At 26.1% G+C, this 18,290-nt stretch overlaps 2 protein-coding genes across 3 annotated transcripts in view; both read right to left on the bottom strand.

Annotated features, from left to right (window-relative positions):
• The window catches only part of LOC134836110 (protein unc-13 homolog 4B), a 31,052-nt gene extending 21,868 nt beyond the window's left edge, over window positions 1–9,184 (bottom strand). The window contains exon 1 of one of the 2 annotated variants that reach the window (XM_063851316.1): window positions 9,141–9,184. The gene's annotated coding sequence lies outside the window, so the exon portion shown is untranslated. Of the gene's footprint in view, window positions 1–2,941; window positions 2,982–9,140 lie in introns of those variants that run through there. The other variant, XM_063851314.1, reaches the window with a different exon arrangement.
• On the bottom strand, window positions 7,874–17,576 carry LOC134835240 (uncharacterized). The gene is made up of 5 exons (XM_063850111.1): window positions 17,386–17,576; window positions 11,593–12,020; window positions 10,972–11,467; window positions 9,141–9,703; window positions 7,874–7,955 (listed from the first exon to the last, which is right to left on the bottom strand). The coding sequence occupies exons 2-5, from the start codon at window positions 11,853–11,855 to the stop codon at window positions 7,874–7,876; spliced, it is 1,404 nt and encodes a 467-aa protein (XP_063706181.1). The 5' UTR covers window positions 11,856–12,020; window positions 17,386–17,576.
• Window positions 17,577–18,290: the final 714 nt, after the last annotated feature.

The raw sequence follows: 18,290 nt of genomic DNA, 5'->3' as shown, positions 1-18,290 counted from the left end.
TTTTCAAAAAAATATTATTTTTTTAGCAAAATTTTTGACAAATGTCACTTTTTACTGACATTTAACTATTTAATTAACCGCAAAAATTCAAAAAAGCAAAAACATCTAATTTTTTTTCAAAATTGGTAAAAAAATTTATTAATTTAAAATTTTTTAATTAAATAATTTTACAAATTTAAATGATTAATATTTCTAATATTTTTTTTCTTAAAAAAACTAATATTTTCATGATTTACGAAATTTAATGAAAAAAAAAATAATTTTTTAAATTTGATTCCCAAAAACTTGGATCCAAAGTTTTATGAAAGTTCGATGTTTTTATCACCAAAAGATTTTTGTCGTTAATCAATATTTTAGTTATTTTTATGATATTTCAATTTCCATTAAAATTTTATAACTTTAAATTGATCTCAGAGTATTTCAAGTTAAAAATTAAAAAAAAAATTCATAAAAAAATTTTTTAAAAAATATTTTAGTTTTTCAATAAAAAAATTTTTGAAAATCGAAAACATTTAAAAAAATTTTTGAAAATTTCTTGAAAAAATATGGAAAAAGACCAAAAAATGATCAATTTTGATGAAATTTTTATTTTTTCGGCTTTTGAAATGGGGTATGGGACAAAAACAGAAAAATATTTGGATTTAAAGTTAATTTTTAAGGCAAAAAATTATTAATTTCACTCAAATTTTCACCTTTTGTGCCTTAAAAATATCAAAAATTCGACTTTTTAACTCAAAATTTGACACCTGTCATCAAAATTCTTCTAAAAATTTATGCAATTATGACAAAAACATCATTTCACATTAAATAATAAATAATTCTTAACGATTAAAATTCATTTCGATTCAATTACAGATAAAAATTACACATGAAGGAATGTTCTTTAATTATTCCGTCTTGAATCGATCAATTGTTTGTTTTGTCTAGTCGCGTCTCGTAAGTCATTAGAGACAATCAAGCGACAATTAATGTTCCAAGTAAAGCCAAAAATTTATAATTTCCTGCGAAATTTATTGACCACTGACCATTTTCGCTAAAATCCGGGTTAGTCAGCCATGACGAATAAATTTTTACGTTTTATGACATCTTCTTTATCTCACTTGACGTAAATTGCTTACTTTTGTACTTAGTTTAAGCAAATTTGTTGTCACAATTGCAAATAACATGCATAATAATTATAATTTGCGTTGAAAAAGTCGTTTTACTGACAATTTTAGATAAATTTGTGACAATATTCGCTCATAAATTCATAATTTTTAGCTTTAAGAGCTCTTTGAAAATTGTTTCATGGCTGATATGATCATTATTTTTGATTATTTGTGATGATTACTTGTTACCACGAATCAAGAACACTCACGTTTATTTTTTTTTTTAAGTTTGACCTTGAAGCTGTTAAAGAAGAAGACGAACAAAAGAACTAACACAGATAAACTGCTAGATAGAACAATTGTCTTCATGCGTACTTTTATGGAACACGCACCGAAGGAATGTTTCTTGTTCAATCGTGATCCAGTGATTTAAATTTAGCACAAAAGTGATTAGAACGACAAACAGTTTAAAGTTTATTTTTTGCGAAACGGCAGTTTTAATGACTTTTTATTTCATTTGAATGCAAAAAAATCTTTCAATTAATCCCATAATTATTTTTTGTTTTATTTATTTTTTTTGTTAATAAATTGCATACGAAAATCAAAAATGATATTTTTCAAAAAAAAAAAAAATTCATCAAAAATGACCCGTTTTTAGGTGTATTCATAATTTTTCAAGACATTTTCAAAAAAAATAAAAATTTTCAATTAAATTAAATCAATTTTTGACTCAAAAAACTGATTTTTTTTTTTCAAATTTTTTTGAAAAAAATTTTAATTTTTCAATTTTTTTAAAATCTTAAATTAATTTTATTTATTTTTTTTTTTAATTAAAATTTCTTCTTCTAAGAGATTTTAAAGGTAAACTTTCGACAAATGACCGGGGTGTTACAAAATATAACACAAAATTAACTTAAAAAATTATTTCTTAGATTTGAGAAAATTTTATAAAACAAATTAAAGATTTCAAGATGAAAAATAAATTAATTAAATTAAATTAAAGAATAAATTAATATCAAACAATTTTAAAATTGAAGTTTTCTTGAAGAAAAATTATTCTTGTCCATTTAAAATTTGAAATTTTTTGTCAAAAAATTAACAAAAATTATCAAACATGAACGGAAATAAAAATTTTTAACTTAAAAAAAAAATTTTTTTTTTACAAATCAATTTTCGAAATTTCCGTTTTTCAAAAATTTACGATTTAAATTTTAAATTTTGATATTTTTAACAAATAATTACCAAAAATGATACAAAATTAACTTAAAATTTTTTTTCTTAAATTTGAGGAAATTTTATGGAACAAATTTAAGATTTCAAGGTTAAAAATTAAAGATTTTAGGATGAGAAAATTAAAAAATCAATATCAAAAATTTCAAATTTTAAAATTTTTTGACCAAAAACTATTAATGATTGCCAAAAATGAACAAAAATTAAAATTTTGAATTTAAAAAAGTAGTTCTTTACACAAATTAATATTAAAAATTGCTAAAATTTAAAGTTTTAATAGAAAATTTCGATATTTTTGTCAAATTATACTCAAATTTAAACAAAAATCTCAAAAAATGAAAAAAAAATTAACTCAAAAACTCAAAATTTTTGAAATCTGAGGGACTTTTATTTAACAAAAGTTTCAGTTTGCATAATTTTTGTACAAATAACTTTCAGAATTGTAACTTTTTGTACAGAATTCAATATTTAAATTTAAAATATTACACTCGAGGTCTAATAAAAATGTCTTTTTTAATGTTACGAATGAGTGAAAGCCTGCAACAAACACAAAAATATTTTTTTTTATTGTTGTGAATTTTATTCCGGTGAACCGTTAAATTAATTCTTTGTTAAATATTTACTTTTATTTCTTGTTTCTTGAATTTTTTAAACTGATTTATTTAAATTTCAATCAAAATAATTTTATTTTTCACTTTTTAACACTTTTTTCTTGGAATTCTTCTTGAATTTTCTAGATTTTAACACTTTTTATTGCTAAAATTCAACTAAAAATCACAAAATTCGTCGTAAAAATATAAACATCTGATTCCGGCACTCTACAATGACCGACTGTCGTACAATTCACGCTCTCACAACTTAGTCTACGCGTGTACTACTGGATAAATTCTCACATCAATGTGACGACGTCATCGTCGTGTTTCTTTCTATAAATGGTACAAATGTTAGAATTTTTCGATGTCTCATCGAGTGTATGGAATTTTTATGCAAAAAAAGGTTTGTTTTTGAATGTAGGAAGTTCAAATGTGCGAGAGAATAGAGTAATTGAGAATTTTTCAAGTACCGAGAGCCACGAGGTGTTGTCTTCGTGTTGAAATAATGACTCAGAAGGTAACAAAAAACTACTTCCCACAGATTGACGTTAAGTGTTACGACAAACAATCAAACAGACAGCCGGTAAATTTATTAGCAACTATTTTTTTGTTGGGTTTTTCTGGAAAATTTTTAATTTTTTTTTTAAATTTTTAAAATTTTATTTTATTTTTTTTTTTTTTTTTTTTTAATTTTTTTTTTAATTTTTTTTATTTTTTTTAAATTTTTTTATTTTTTTTTTTATTTTTTTTAATTTTAAAAATGAAAAAAAAAATAAATAAATAAATTGCAAAAATATCGATTTCTGAGAGAAAAATGAGCTAATAATGCATTCACATGCAACATCCTACAGTCAGTCTGCGGCACAGAAAATGCATGAGGTCATGATTGTTTTTAAAGTCATGCTCGATTTATTTTATTATTAAGCAGGTCGTTTTATCAACTTCAGATTTTTGTCTGATTGTTTGAAAAAAAAATGTTCCTCTCTAAAGTAATTTTTGTGTCATAAAAACTTCTGAAACGGTATGGGAGTAAAAGAAAGTCAGTTTTGTAGTATTTATTTTTTTACACAAAAATGTCTTCAGAATAGTTGTGTTGGTGAGTGATGTCATAAACTTTGAATAATTTGAGTGTTCTAAGGTCGATGTGACGATAACTGGTTTGATTTTTGTTTTGATTTGGATTTTTTTTTTGTATTTTTAGGTTAACTTTTGTTTTGTTTTTATCGTTTTATTGAACTTTTGAGTGAAAATTTGTAAATGTCAATTTAAAATTTGACCGTTTTTAAAAATTTATTTTTTTTTTGTTTTAGACTTTTCTTTCGAAATTTTTGTGGAGACTTCTGTTAATTTTTGTAATTTATTTTAATTGAATTTTTTTATTATTTTATTTATTTTAAATCAAAAATTAGATAAAAATCATAAAAAAATCTATTTTCTGTAACAAACTAATTTTGATTTATTAAAATAATTTTTTGAAAAAAAAAAATTAATTAAAGTTATTAAGGCGAATAAATTTAATATATCCATTTTTGTCGCCCTCCTCCGATTTTGTCGAAAAAATTCAGGGCAAAATATTAAAAATTAAATTAAAAATTTAAATATTTTTGACATTTTTTGGAATTTTTTAATTAAGAATTACTGTTTACGTTAAAATCCTACAAAAAACAGAAGAAATTTGGATTAAGAAAAAAATTTTTTAAGTCACGTGACCTAAATTAATTTTTTTCAAAAATTTTTATTTTGGTTGATTTTTCTTCACTTTTGAGTTCAAATTAAATTTTAATTTAAATTAAAAATTGTTTATTTAATTACCAAGAAATTACTCACTATGATTTTAAAACTGTGAGAATTTTAAAAATTTTAATAATTTAATTATTGTTATTATCAAACCATTAAGAATCTCTATTTTGAATTTAATTAAAATTTAATTTAAAAAAAAATATAAAATAAATAGGTACAAATTAAATAATAAATTTATTTTATTCTATTTTTTTTTATTTATTTATTAATTTTTTAAATTTAATTTTAAAAAATTTTAAAATAGAGATTTGCAATGGTTTGATAATAACAATAATTACAATATTAAAATTTTTAAAATTCTCTTTTCAGCTTTTAAATCATTGAGAGTAATTTTTTGATAATTAAATAAAAATCAATTAATCACCAATTAAACAAAAAAAATCATCAATTCTTAAAAATCACCCAAAAGATTTTAAAAATAATTTTTTCATGATCTTCGGTGAATTCCCTTTTTTCCATCTCGATTTAATTAAAATCAATAAACAAACATCTCACAAAAAAAAAATAAATCATCCTCAAAGAATTTTAATCTAATAATCAGTCAAGTCAATCTATTACTAAGACAACCAAAACAATGATTCCAGTCATCTTCATTTGCAAGTTTCGCACGACACGAGAACGTTACGTCATTCCGTGCTAATTAAATATTTTCTACTTAATAAATAAAAACAGAACAGTCTACTCTAGTCAGATCGACGGAACAAAGTAATCCATTGACGATCCATTAGCTGTTTTATTTAGTATTCTGTCTCAAGTCTATAATCATCTGTACGCGAAAATAAAACAATTTATTTAATTAAAAGCATTTGTTGTGGTGTGCGGGAAACGCCGGTCGAATGACCTTGAAAAACGTTTTAATGGTTTGTGTACAAATTTGATTTTTTGACGAATTGTCTGTTTATTTTTTCCAAAAAATCAATGTTTTTTCAACATTTTTCTCTAATTTCACATAAATGTGCTTTTAAATCATTAAACAAAAGTTACAAAATTGAGATTTATTTTTCATAAACCACAAAAAATCACTGGACCATTCACAAAAACACTAAAATTTAATACTATTCGTGTAAAAAAATTACTCAATTTGGTGATACAATGACGTTTTTGTTTGAAAAAAATGTAAACATTGGTGGGTTGGTTGAAAAGTTTTGTCACTTTAAAAAATTTTTACTCACCCAAAAGATAATGGAAATGTAAATTTAAAGGTTTGAGCAACAACGTTTTCTAATTTATAAGGCTTTTTCATTTTTTCTTTGGTTTTTTTGTACTTTCTTCTAAAAAAAACTGATTAGAATTCGCTTAAAATTCTATATAATTTTTTTCTTATCACTTTTTAATATTTTTTTTATTTCTTTTCAGATTCGCAGTCAAAAAACGTTCAACACAACGCAAAACGTCTATTTCAATTGAGATAATATTCAGTACTGACAGAAACGTTCAGTAAGTAAATCACTTTTTGTTGATATTTGCGGTATAATTTGAACCGGAGAATCCCAAAAAAATTATCAAGATGTACAAATAAAGGCCGGTGAATTCATGAAACCATGACGTCGATCGCTATTGTGTTGATTTTGTTCGAGAAATGAACACTAAATGCTCCTTAGATACAGAAGAAAATTGCATATCGTTATCTGGCATGCGATTTTCTCACATTTCTCACTATGCAAATATTTGTGATGAGCAAGGCTGTTATCATTCATATTCGTATTAGCACATGCTTTCCATTTAATTTGAATCATTTTATTAAAAAAAAGTTGCAGAATTTGTCAATAGAGATAAGATTGTTGAGTCATTATTGAAGAAGATCCATTTGATGAGAAAAATGATTCACGAGTTTCGGTGAATTTTCATTAAAGAAAGTTCATGTGTTTCCACGAGATATTTTAACTCTAAAAGCTCATGATGAAACGGTCTTACATACGTAAAGCGGTTTCGTTACAAATCCCAAAAAAAATTCCCAACAAAAAACTTTGGAGACGCGAAGACAGTGAATCAAGATCTGATGCCCGAATATGAAACCCGATGCTCTGAACTTGGACTGCAACAACTAGTCATAAGGAGGAAAGTTGCCAGCATGATGAGTGCATATGATATCCTGTCGGGCAGATTGAACAATGACTATCTGAAGAATCTGTTTTAGCTGAAGATGAACAAAGTCGACACGCAGCACTGAAACCTTCGTCGTTCTTTTTAGGAGAACGAATTACGGGCAACATGAGCCCGTGACGTGGATGTGTTGGCTGCTGAACAAAATGATCAACTTTTTCTCATTGACAGTTTCACTGGACCTGGAGGGCAATTTTAGTTTCGGAGTCTTAAGGAGTAGATTTAAGGAAATGGCGTCTGAACTGGCAACATCAGACAATTGGGCAGATGGTGGAATCCCACCGCCTTAAGGAAAGGAATAAAATTTTAATTCGGCTGGCCCAATCGCTGGTGAATTTTTGTTTTTCTTGTATCTTTTTATGTCTTATGTGATGTCAACTGTAACTCAAATCGCATCACCAAACTGGGCCAAAGAACCAAAGCTCCTGTACTCCGACAATTTATTGATTTATTGTATTTTATTGTATTGTATTATATTGTATTTTATTTGAAAAGGTGGGTTTTTTATGCCGAAAAACGTTTTTCGATGGCTTTTTTACCCCAAAAAAAAATGTGATTGCCAAGGGCTCTTGCCTGTTGAGCATTTGACAAATAAATGAAAGAAAGATTAAGAAATATAGCAAAAAAAAGTAAACTAAAGAAGAATCGTAACGTAAAGAATCAAATTGAAGCTAAGCGATATCCGACACTTCTGGAGCCATGCAAAACATGGGGTGGTCCGTGTACGAATGATAAGGAATTGAACATTACTTTAACGGAAAATCTAAGAGACAAAGTAAATTATTGTATATATGTGTATTGGTAATAATAGAAGTGTAATAAAGATAAATAAAGTTACTGGTCGTCAGTCATCGTTCGGCCGGCACAAACATAACATAAATAAAAAAAACGATGCTTCGAACAGAAATAACAATAAAGAAAATTGCAAACTTCTATCCACATTTAGATTATTCTGTAAACAACAATACATTAGAACAATAAGGAATCATTTAATTAAGAATTAGAAAATCTTTTAGACAAGTAAATCTGAAGCAAAGGAAACATTGTAGGAAGCCAAATCTAGAGCAACGTAGAATGAAGAATAGATACAAAGAATTTCGCAAACTCAAATATATCTTCTTGTTCTGGAAGAGTGACCTGTCTAAAATATTTTTAGAATGGTTAAAAACAAAGCTCATATACCAAGAAAAATATTCTTTGACCTTTCTCAAATTAGATTCAACTCAGACCAAACCACCATATTGCTTAGAACTTTCTCAAAGCGACTTGATTCTAAATTAATCTCATATAAACTTCAATCATTCAGCTTTTCAAAAAAATGACTCATCACAAAAATCACTCTCTTTCTCTCCAAGCAGAACAAAAACAAATCCACATGGCAAAATTTCATAGCGTGCGCCGGTGTTCATTAACCATGCAACTTAACCAACGCAACTTATGTCTATAGAAATGTAATTCAGCTTTGTACGAATGGCACGAACGCCGTTAACATCAAGCCATCTGTAGTGTTAACTCGGCACTACAGCGTTACAAGAAGAAATCACGGCAGATTGCTGAGCACCTGTTCAGTTTAACTTTAGTACGCATGCGCAAATGGCTTAAACATGATGACGGAGAGAGAGGAAGGAGGAAAGTTAGATGCGCGCGCATGTGCAGTAAGTAGAAGTTTTGTTGTTGGAGTTTTGTGAATGCGCAGAAGGATTAAATGTTGTTAAAAGGAGGATTTTAAAATAAATTAACGTACAAAGGAGCAAAAAATGTCAAAAATAAAAACAAACCCACGTCTTTTCGAAAATTATTACAAATTTATACACTTCAACTTAAGTCAAAAAAATGTTTAATCAACTAATTTTCACTTCTAAGTTAACTTAAGTAGTAACAAAACAGTCTATTACTATTTTTAAACAATACGAACAAGTACTCAGCACTTTCAAGATGTGAATGCAGCTAACGAAGCATGAAACTTGAGAACAAACCGCAGAATGTAGAAGATTCAGAATAACTTTTCACGTTTTGATTAAAATTTATTTTTAAAAAATTAATAAAATCAACTAAATTTTGCTAAAAAAAAATTCTAGAAATTTCTGAAAAATCTCTAAAAAATTCTAAAGCTGAAACAAATGACTCTATTTTCTATTTCGATGAATGCACTGCATTTAATGTTCATAACATATAATTTACTCTTTTTTTTATTGTCAATCATAAAACTTCACCTGATCTATGTTTTCAATATTTTTCATAAATGTTCCGGTCGATGGTCACCGAACGGATGTAACCAACATTTTTTTGCCATCATAAAAAAAACTAAATTAAGTCGTCAACTTACCGATCTGTGCTGCGTCTCGTTTTCTTAGCGAAATAATTGGAGATGTTCTTCATCCAGCCAACGCGTTCCGCGCGTTTTGTAAAATCCATCACACCTGCCTTCGGGATCTCCACTGACGTGATCGGCTCAATTTTGTTATTTTTGTTAAAACTAAAGAATTTGGTCATGATATCGAAACGACTGACGCTCGCTTTGATACTTGTTGTACTATCGGTCGACGTTTTGCGACACAAATCATGCTCACTTTTACTCAAATTTTTGCTCAGACTTTTCGCACTGACATTTCTCTCGGGCGAATTTCTGCCGGACGAGAGATTTTGGCAACTTATGCCGAGTTTTTTGAGGGAATTTGCGTTGCGTCGATTGAGGGTGCCCGGATTTTGTTCGGGAATCGGCTTGAAGTTGATGGCTGGATTGAATTTTGGAGTTGCGTCGCCGCTCCAGTGAAGGATGGAGTTGCGATCAAGAGTGCTCGAGTCGAGTTGTTGGGCGTTGATCCATTGACGATTGTAGGCATCCTTGTCTCGGCGAAAGTATTGGTGGGGATTTGTTTTTGTTTTGTTCTATTTTTGGGATGATAAACAAAAGATTAATTTTTGATTGAGAAAATAATGAGATTAAGGCTGAAAATTTATTAAGAGTAAAAATGTTTTTAGAATAATTGATTTAAAAATTTAGAAAAAAATTAACCTAAATTTTAAAATTTTTGAAGAACTTCCAGTTTTAAAAATAAAATATAATTTTTTTAACGATACAATTGTTAATAAATTAAAAAGTTAAACAATTTTCAATAAAATTTTAGAAAAAATTCGTAAATGTCATTTCAAAAAATTTCCGTTAAAAATTTGAAAATCGCCTTTTTGCTAATTCAATTAATTTATAATTAATTTTTTTCAAATGCGTTTTTTAGTCCTTTTTTTTAAATTTTAATTAAAGCCTAAATTAATTGTTTGCAATAATTAAAAAAAAAAATTTAAAAAAATTTTTTTTTTTAAAAAAATTTTAAAAAATCTTAACATAGTCAAATTAAAATAGTAAAAAATTGGGTTTACATAAGTTTAGCTTAAAAAAGATACAACTTGGATTTTTTCTTCAGAAAATTTGAATTTTTTTTTATGAAAAGTATTTAAATATTTAACAAAATTAAGGCTGAAATTCATAAATATCAAATAAATGTCAATTCAAAAACTACCGTTAAAAATTTGAAAATCGCCTTTTTGCTAATCCATTTTTTTTTTATTTTTTTCGGCAAAAATTCGTTCAAAGTTTAGAAATTTAGTAATTAAACGTAAATTAGTCAAAATTTAAGACTTTAGAAGTTTAGAAGCTTTAAAATTTTACAATTTGAAACTTTTTTCAGAAAACTTGAGTTTTTGTATTAAATTTTTAAAATATTAAACAAAATTCAAAATTCAAATGTCAATTCAAAAAATTTCCGTTAAAAATTTGAAAATTGCTTTTTCGCTAATTCAAAAAATGTTTTTCGATAATCGATAATAATGAAATTTCAAAATAATTTTTGCTTAAAAACTTTAATTTAAAAACAAAAAAGTGTAAATTACTTGAAAGTGTTTTAAAATTGAAATGTCATACAATTTTTCTGATGAAATCTTGTGAAATGAAAAATGTAAATTTTAAAAAATCTGAAAAAATTTAAAAAAAAATCAAATTTCACAAAATTGTTCTAAATTAAGATTAATTAAAATGAATTTAATTAATAAAATTTTTCTAAAATTTTAAATTTCATTTTCAAAAGTCGTTTAAAAATGCTCAAAATTTAACATTTTTCCTCTTAACAAAATTTTCAACTCAAAATCCAACTAAAACTCACCTTAAAACCACGTGACTGCCTCAACGGTGGCGCATTCAACCGCCTCTTAAACGGACTCTGCTCCTTCGAAACATCCTCCAAGCTATTATCGATCATCAAACTATCCGGCTCAAAGTTATCCGGCACATCAACTGCCTTCTCCCGATACTCAAAGTGTCCCATAACCAAATCATCCAAGCTATCATGACTCAAATCCCCCTCAGATTCGACTTCTTCGATGCGTGTCTGAGGAAAAATCGTCCGAGGCGGCTCACTGGCCTGCACAATCGTAATTCTCGTTTGATTATTTTCCGTTTGCACGATAAAAATATTGTTTGCCGGCGATGTCGTCGTCTTGTTTGTCGTGCCGTACGGCACTTGGTTGTACTGCTGACCGTTCATGTGAATCATAAAATTATTCACTGTGGCGGGCATCTGGTTCTGATTGCTCTTGTTGTAAAACGGATCGATTGTTTGGCTGTTATTTTGTATTAATTTATGCAAGTCTGCCGTAAATCTGCGTCGATCGTGAGAAAAAAACACGAAAAAAATTAAACATCTGTCGTTAATGGAAAAATTTCGGCCTTCTAGTGTTTTTTTGACCTACTGACTTTGAATTTTCGTATCAAAAAGCAAACTTACCTTTCGTTTTCTTTGTGAATTTTATCTTTATTTGAATTTTTGGGGACCGCGACGACGTTATCTGATAAGCATTTTTGAATGTCGTCCTCGTTACACTGTTCCGCCTGATCGACGAGCGTTTTTTTGCGATTTTTGTTGCGTTTGTAAAAGTTCCAGCGCCTTTGATCGCCTTTCGCGACACTCTGCGGGTCAATTTTCGACTCGATTACGGCATTTTTGTCACTGCAACACATCGGTTGCATGATTCCCGATGACTTTTTCATTTTTTTTTTCACTTTAAAATTGACTCATTTCAATAAAATTTTATCTTTTTTCTCGTATCTTGACGAGACAATTGCTAATCCGTTCACTTTTTTGTTTATTTTTCACAATTCAAGCCTCCGAAAGACTGAAAATAATAACAAGGTGCGCCCGTACGTTGACGACTACTGGAAATTAATTCATTTTATGGCGTTCACGAGAATATTTAGATGTAATTCAAGTCACAAAGTGATACAAAAAAAAAAGAGAACAAAGTAGGCAGTAAAAATAATGGAAATTGTGCCTTGAAAGCCATTTAATGACATCGAACCTCCTCATTCACTCAGAAATCAAGTTTTCACACTTTTTTCGAGTTCAACAGCTGATTTTTTTTTATTTTATCGACCGGACGTTGGAAGAATGGCGTAATGGTGGTATTAATGGAAGGTGAACACGATAACGTTTGGGTAATTATGCGAGAATCAGGTGGAAGTTCAGAGGTTGAGAGAGGAATAAAATTCACAAAGGTATGGAAATTAATTGAAAGTTGATGAATTAGCGATAATTTTAATCTTTTTAGGAATTTTTTCATTAATTTTTGGGGTTTCGTCAAAATTTGACGAAATAACTGATATTTTGCCAAGAAAAATAAGAAAATTTATTCATTTTCAAGCAATTTGAGCGAAAGTAAGATTTTTTAAACAAATTTTAAAATTTTTTAATTTTTTGACAAAATTAAAAATTTTGAAAAATTTTATCAAAATTTAAAAAAAAATTAATTTTCGATCAAAAAACAATTAATTTTGAATCAATTTTTTGAGATTTTTTCGCAAATCATTTTAAAGTAAAATTTTTAAAATTTATTTCAAAACTAAAATAGACTTTTTAATGTTATTTTTTATAATTTTTTAGTAACAAATTTTCGAATTTTAATATTTATTTAAGTTCTATTATAAAATTTAAAATTTTCAACCATAATTCTTAGATTTTGATTGAAAAATAGATCAATTTTATACAAATTTAAGTAGAAAATTGAATTTTTCATTTTTTAATTAAATACAGATTCGACTTATAATGAACAATTTTTAGTATTTTTCTCCTCATAAAACCAAAAAATTTTAAATTTAAAAAAAATAATTTTATTTTAAACTTTCAAGTTAGTTGACAAAAATTGTCACAAAAGGTTAAAAATTATTTTTTTTATGAAAAAAAAAAATCTTAAACTTTAAATTTTTATTTAATAAAGAACTTAATTGCTTCAAGATTAAAAAATAATTTTTACTCACTTTTGAGTCGATTTTTTGATTAAAAAAAATGTTTTTTTATATTTTTGTATTTAAAAAAACAGTAAAATTATTGTATTTTAAAAATTAGATATTTAAAAAATATATTAACATTTTGACAAATTTTTATTTTAAAGAAATTTAAACCCATTTTTGATTCAAAAACTCTAATTTCGATTAAGTTTCTAATCAAACTTTAATTTTTCTTCACTTCTGATTTTAAAAAATCGATCAAAAATCGACAAAGAAATTATTATTTATATTTTAATTAAACTTACAAATTAGTTGAAAAAAGATTTTTTTTGTGAATTTTAATTCTTTTTTATAATTTTATAAAAAAGGCATTTTTGATAAAAAAAATTATTGAAACAAAAAAAAATCAAATTTAGTTGCTTCACGATCAAAAAATAATTTTTATTCAATTTCGAGTCAATTTTCTAACAAAAAAAAATTATTTTATATTTTTGTTTTAAAAAGATCTTTAAATTTTTTTTTTTAACATTTTGAAAAACAGTTCATCATTTTTGAATAAAATTTAATTTTAAAGAAATTTTTTAGCTCGATTTTAGTTCTAATTTTGCAATTTCGATCCACTTTCTATACAAAATTATAATTTTTTTCTCACTTCTGGTAAAAAAAATATCGATTTCAGTCACTTTCCAGACAAATAAAAATTATTTTAATTTGAACTTGACCTTGAAACTTCCCAAAAAAACTTAATTAACACTTTCTTCTAATATTTTACATGAAACACCGGCTGAAATCGAAACCAAAACACGCCACATAAACTTGACGCAAATTCATAGAAAAAAAAAACAAAATATTTCTTATCATGCCACTTGGAATTAATTGTTGTTGCTATTACTTCATTCAGATTCAGGTTCTATTAATAACCTGTTGCAAGGCAATTCAATGAACTCCGGGTGAGCATTGCTCCTTTAATTATTTTTTTTTTTTCTTACCTCTCTTTCTGCTTGGAATTCCTTCGGAAATATTGAATGACTTTTAACGAAATTGATTTTTTTCTGGATTTTTTTATGTTTTCTTGAGAAATTTTCTCAGATTTTACGGAATTTATCATTTTTTATTTATTTATTTTTTTTAATTACACTGGGGATCATAAAATTTCTTTTTTTTAACAATTTTTTTAATTTTAAAAATTTTTTTATTAGAAAAAAAACTAAAAATTCACAATCTCCCACTTATAATCACCGAACGCAACGTTACAACTGTTCAATAAGTTGTAAATAAAATCTTTTCATAAAAAAATACGGATGCATTTCATTCATCAGCTGTCCTTGATAAGATCCGTAATTGTGCGAAATAAGCAAAAATTTAATCAAAATCGTCACAAAAATGCGACAATGTCTGACAATGTCGATTTTTGAGTGAAATATTATCAGTGACGACATTTTTTTGTCCTATATTCGGATTTTTGTTCCCTGTCTAGTTGATCGATCGTAGAATGAACCTGTTTTGCAAGTCATATGTGCGGCGATAATTGATTTGAAGCAATGAGATACCGGTTTAGTTATGCGATCTATTGCATTTTTTAGAATTATTTACAAACAAATGATCGTTTTGTTGTAGGAATTGCGTTTTTTTGTCTTAAAATGTTTTTTGCTTGTTTAGAAAAAAATGTAATCCGTATTTTTTCTCATTTTTCAGTTAAAGTTTGGATTTCTGAAAAAAATTGACGTCAAAGAAATTAAAGATAGCCGGTTAAATGACAAAGAATAACTGAAGAATTGCAATTACTTGAGATGCGAAGAAGAAGTTTAGAACTGGTTTCATGGGGAATCACATTTATTGGCACTTACACACCTCGATGGTAAATTACATAAATTATTCTTTTATTTTGTAATTTTTGTATTCTTTAATTTTATCAAGTAACAATTATTTTTCGAATTTTGGTTTTAACGAATTTTCAGTTTCTATGTGGCGGTTTTTTTACCTTGATAAAAAATTCACAAAAAAGTTTTAAATAATTTTCAAAAAAAAAAAAATAAATTTTTAAAATTAATTTATTTTAAAACTCAATTAAAATTTGAATAATTAATTTTCACTTAACTTTATCGTTTTTATTATTTAATAACTGAATTTTATTTTTTTTTATTGATTTTAAATTAAAAATAATAATTTAATAAAAAATAATTTCAAATCATATCAAGTTTTTAATAACTTTTAATGAAAAAAAAATTTTTTTTGTTACTCAGAACAACTAAAAATTCTTGTAAAAATTGTTTTTCAAAATTCAATTTTAAAAATTAAGTTTTATAATTTATTAATTTTTAAATTAATTAATTTAAATAAATTTAGGAATTTTATTTTTAATTTTATTAATTTTTAATTATAATTCAATTCCATTATAATTCAATTTCCTTATTTAATTTTATTAATTATTTAAAATTAATTTAAAATTAACGTTACAAAATTCCAATTATCGATAAAAAATCAAAATTTTAATTTAAAAAAATAATTTAACTTCTTTCACTATTAAAACATAATAAGTTTCATTGACTCGAGCAATTTTTCGAGGAAATTTTGAAGCAATTAGCCTCGTGTCTTAAAATAAAAAAAAAATTCAACTAAATTTTCGCGGTATTGTCTAATTTCAACGAAATTAGAACAAATTTAACTTCAATAAAGACAATTTATGATCATCCGTCTACTTTTTAATGAACGGAACAATTTTTGCGATACAATATAATTTTGAGAATTAATTTATTTTATCATTTCGAATGAAAATTTGTGTTTGTTAAATGCGCATGTTGACATTTTTTTTTGAAATGATGATCAATTTTCATAAAAAAATGACAAATTTTTCTGTTTTAGATGAAGATTTCCTACAAAAGCCAAAAGAGCTACAATATTTTTTTCAAGATGAATTAAAAGTGCAACAAAAATTAAAATTTTCAATTAAAACGCTAAATTAAGACTTTTTGGATTAAAGTTTAAGCCGTAAAAGGCTTAAAAAAGAATTTTGTTCGAAGAAATTCAATTCAAAAATCTTTTAAAAGTGAGTTTTGAGCATTTTTAAGGAGTTTTCATCCAGTTTTCATAAATTTTTTGAAAAATAAGTGAAAATTTTGTATAAAAATCTAAAAAAATCACTAAATTTAATTTATTTTCATTAAAAAACAATTATATTTTCTTAAAAAAATATTTTCTTTTAAATAAAAAAAAATTAGGTCCAAAACAGCGACGATTTGGATAAAATGTATTTCCCAAAAAAAAAAAAAACTACAAAAAAAATTAAAATTTTTGACAAAATATCGAAAAAAATTTCATGTAAGTAATCTTTTCCTTCAAAAAATTCAATTTCCAGCCTCTAAAACTAAAATTCTCTATTTTTAAGCTTTTCCAAAAATTTCATCATCATCCACATCCGCTCCGATGTCAAAAACCTCACACGAAATCGTCTCATCCAGCAATTAGAATGACATTAACTGCTCAACTTGAACTCAATCTTCCACTTGTTCCCTTCACGAGGCACGACTCATTCACAAAAAAAAAAACAATAAAAACATGTAAAAGACAAACAATGAAGCACAAAAGCGTGAACAAATTGTCACACATTAAACTTTTATTCTTAACGCGCGACATTTAGTTCTCCATTGTCTTTTCACTGAACGCCGCGAAGTCACTTCAGTGAGGCACAGAACATTATTAAATAATTCAACTTTAATGAGAATTACCGTTATTCCAATTTTTTTGAATATTTTGACGGTAATTGACTGAAAAAAATTTTTTTGAATGCACCTGAAGTCAATTTTCCTTGAGAAATTGTAAAAATTGTTAAAAATTCATCAAATTTTTAATGAAAAGTAAACAAAACTTCATTGAAGGGCACCCATTTTCACGTTTTTGAACTATTTTCTTAAGAAATAATCGATAAAAAATGTTTTATGTCGATGTGATTTCACGTGTTACTTAATGACTTGGTCTGTTTTGCGATAAATTTTTCATGTTTTCCTGGAAAATGTTCATTTTTCGGACAAATATTTATTTTTTTTCACTTTTTCTTGTATAAATTGATCGTTTTTTGAATAATTTTTAACAGAAAAACAACAATTTCCATTATTTTCGATGTTTTGATGCCTTTAAAGTGTAAAAAACTGCACTAAACACTTGAATTACATCAAATAATTACTCATTGTTGATTGACATGAGTCAATTTTTCAACATTTAACGCCTCCTTCGCCGCCGTTTAGTCGTCTCGAGGCACTTTTTGTCTAATCAATGCGTAAAATCGCGACTTTTTACCCACTTTTGTACAATTTTTTGTGTATTTAGTCACTTTAAAAACATGCAGTTTGCCTCAAAATTCACTTGACCGTAAAAAAAAACTTTATTTTTGTTTTGATTTTGTGCTTTATTGTTCATGAACTACTCGTTGGAAGGAAGGAAACAATGCGCGCGACTCTATAGCAACGAAAAAAATTTAGTTTCAACCGCGACGAAAAATATTCATGTGTTGCCGGTCGTGCAGACAATTGAAAACTAAACCATGAACGGGCCGCGCCACATTATTCAAGCCGACGGAAATTCATATGATGATGCGATGTGGCTCGTAGTTGCGTTCTCGTACATGGAAAATGAACTAATAAATAATAATAGAAGAAGAATCGTCGTCGTTGCGGAGTGTAGTCAGGTGTTTGCTGTGAGGCGGAATTGTAGTGAAGAGTAGTAATTTGCAGTTGAAGTTGATTGATGAACGAATGAAAAGATAAAAATAAGGAAATTTTTTGATAATTCGGGTTTTTGTAATTGATTTTAGGCTCAAAAAGTATTTTTAGAGGACATTTTTAATTAAATTTTTATTAATTTCAGTTAATTTTTTGCGAAAAAAATAAATTTTTATCATTAAAAATTTAATTTTAAAAATTGTACTAAAAATCACAATAATTTTAGTACTAATTTAGTTCAAAAAATTATTCAAAAAAGTAGAAAAATACGGAAAAAGATTTTTTTAAAACTACAATTTTAAATAAATGAAATTAATTCAGAAATATTTGTCAAACAATCTTTAAAAAGCTAAAGTTTGTACTAATTTTTTTTTTAAATTAAATTTTGTACTAAAAAATTTATCTGAAAATGAAAATTTTTAGTAAAAGTTGTTCTAAAAATAATTATCTGTACTAAAATTTCTTCAGAAAGTCAGAATTTGTAGTA

The sequence above is a fragment of the Culicoides brevitarsis genome, chromosome 3, assembly GCF_036172545.1.
Source record: "Culicoides brevitarsis isolate CSIRO-B50_1 chromosome 3, AGI_CSIRO_Cbre_v1, whole genome shotgun sequence".
NCBI classification, from domain to species: Eukaryota; Metazoa; Arthropoda; class Insecta; order Diptera; family Ceratopogonidae; genus Culicoides; species Culicoides brevitarsis.
Note: the sequence above shows the minus strand (reverse complement) of the source record. Positions and strands in the feature narration are given on the sequence as shown.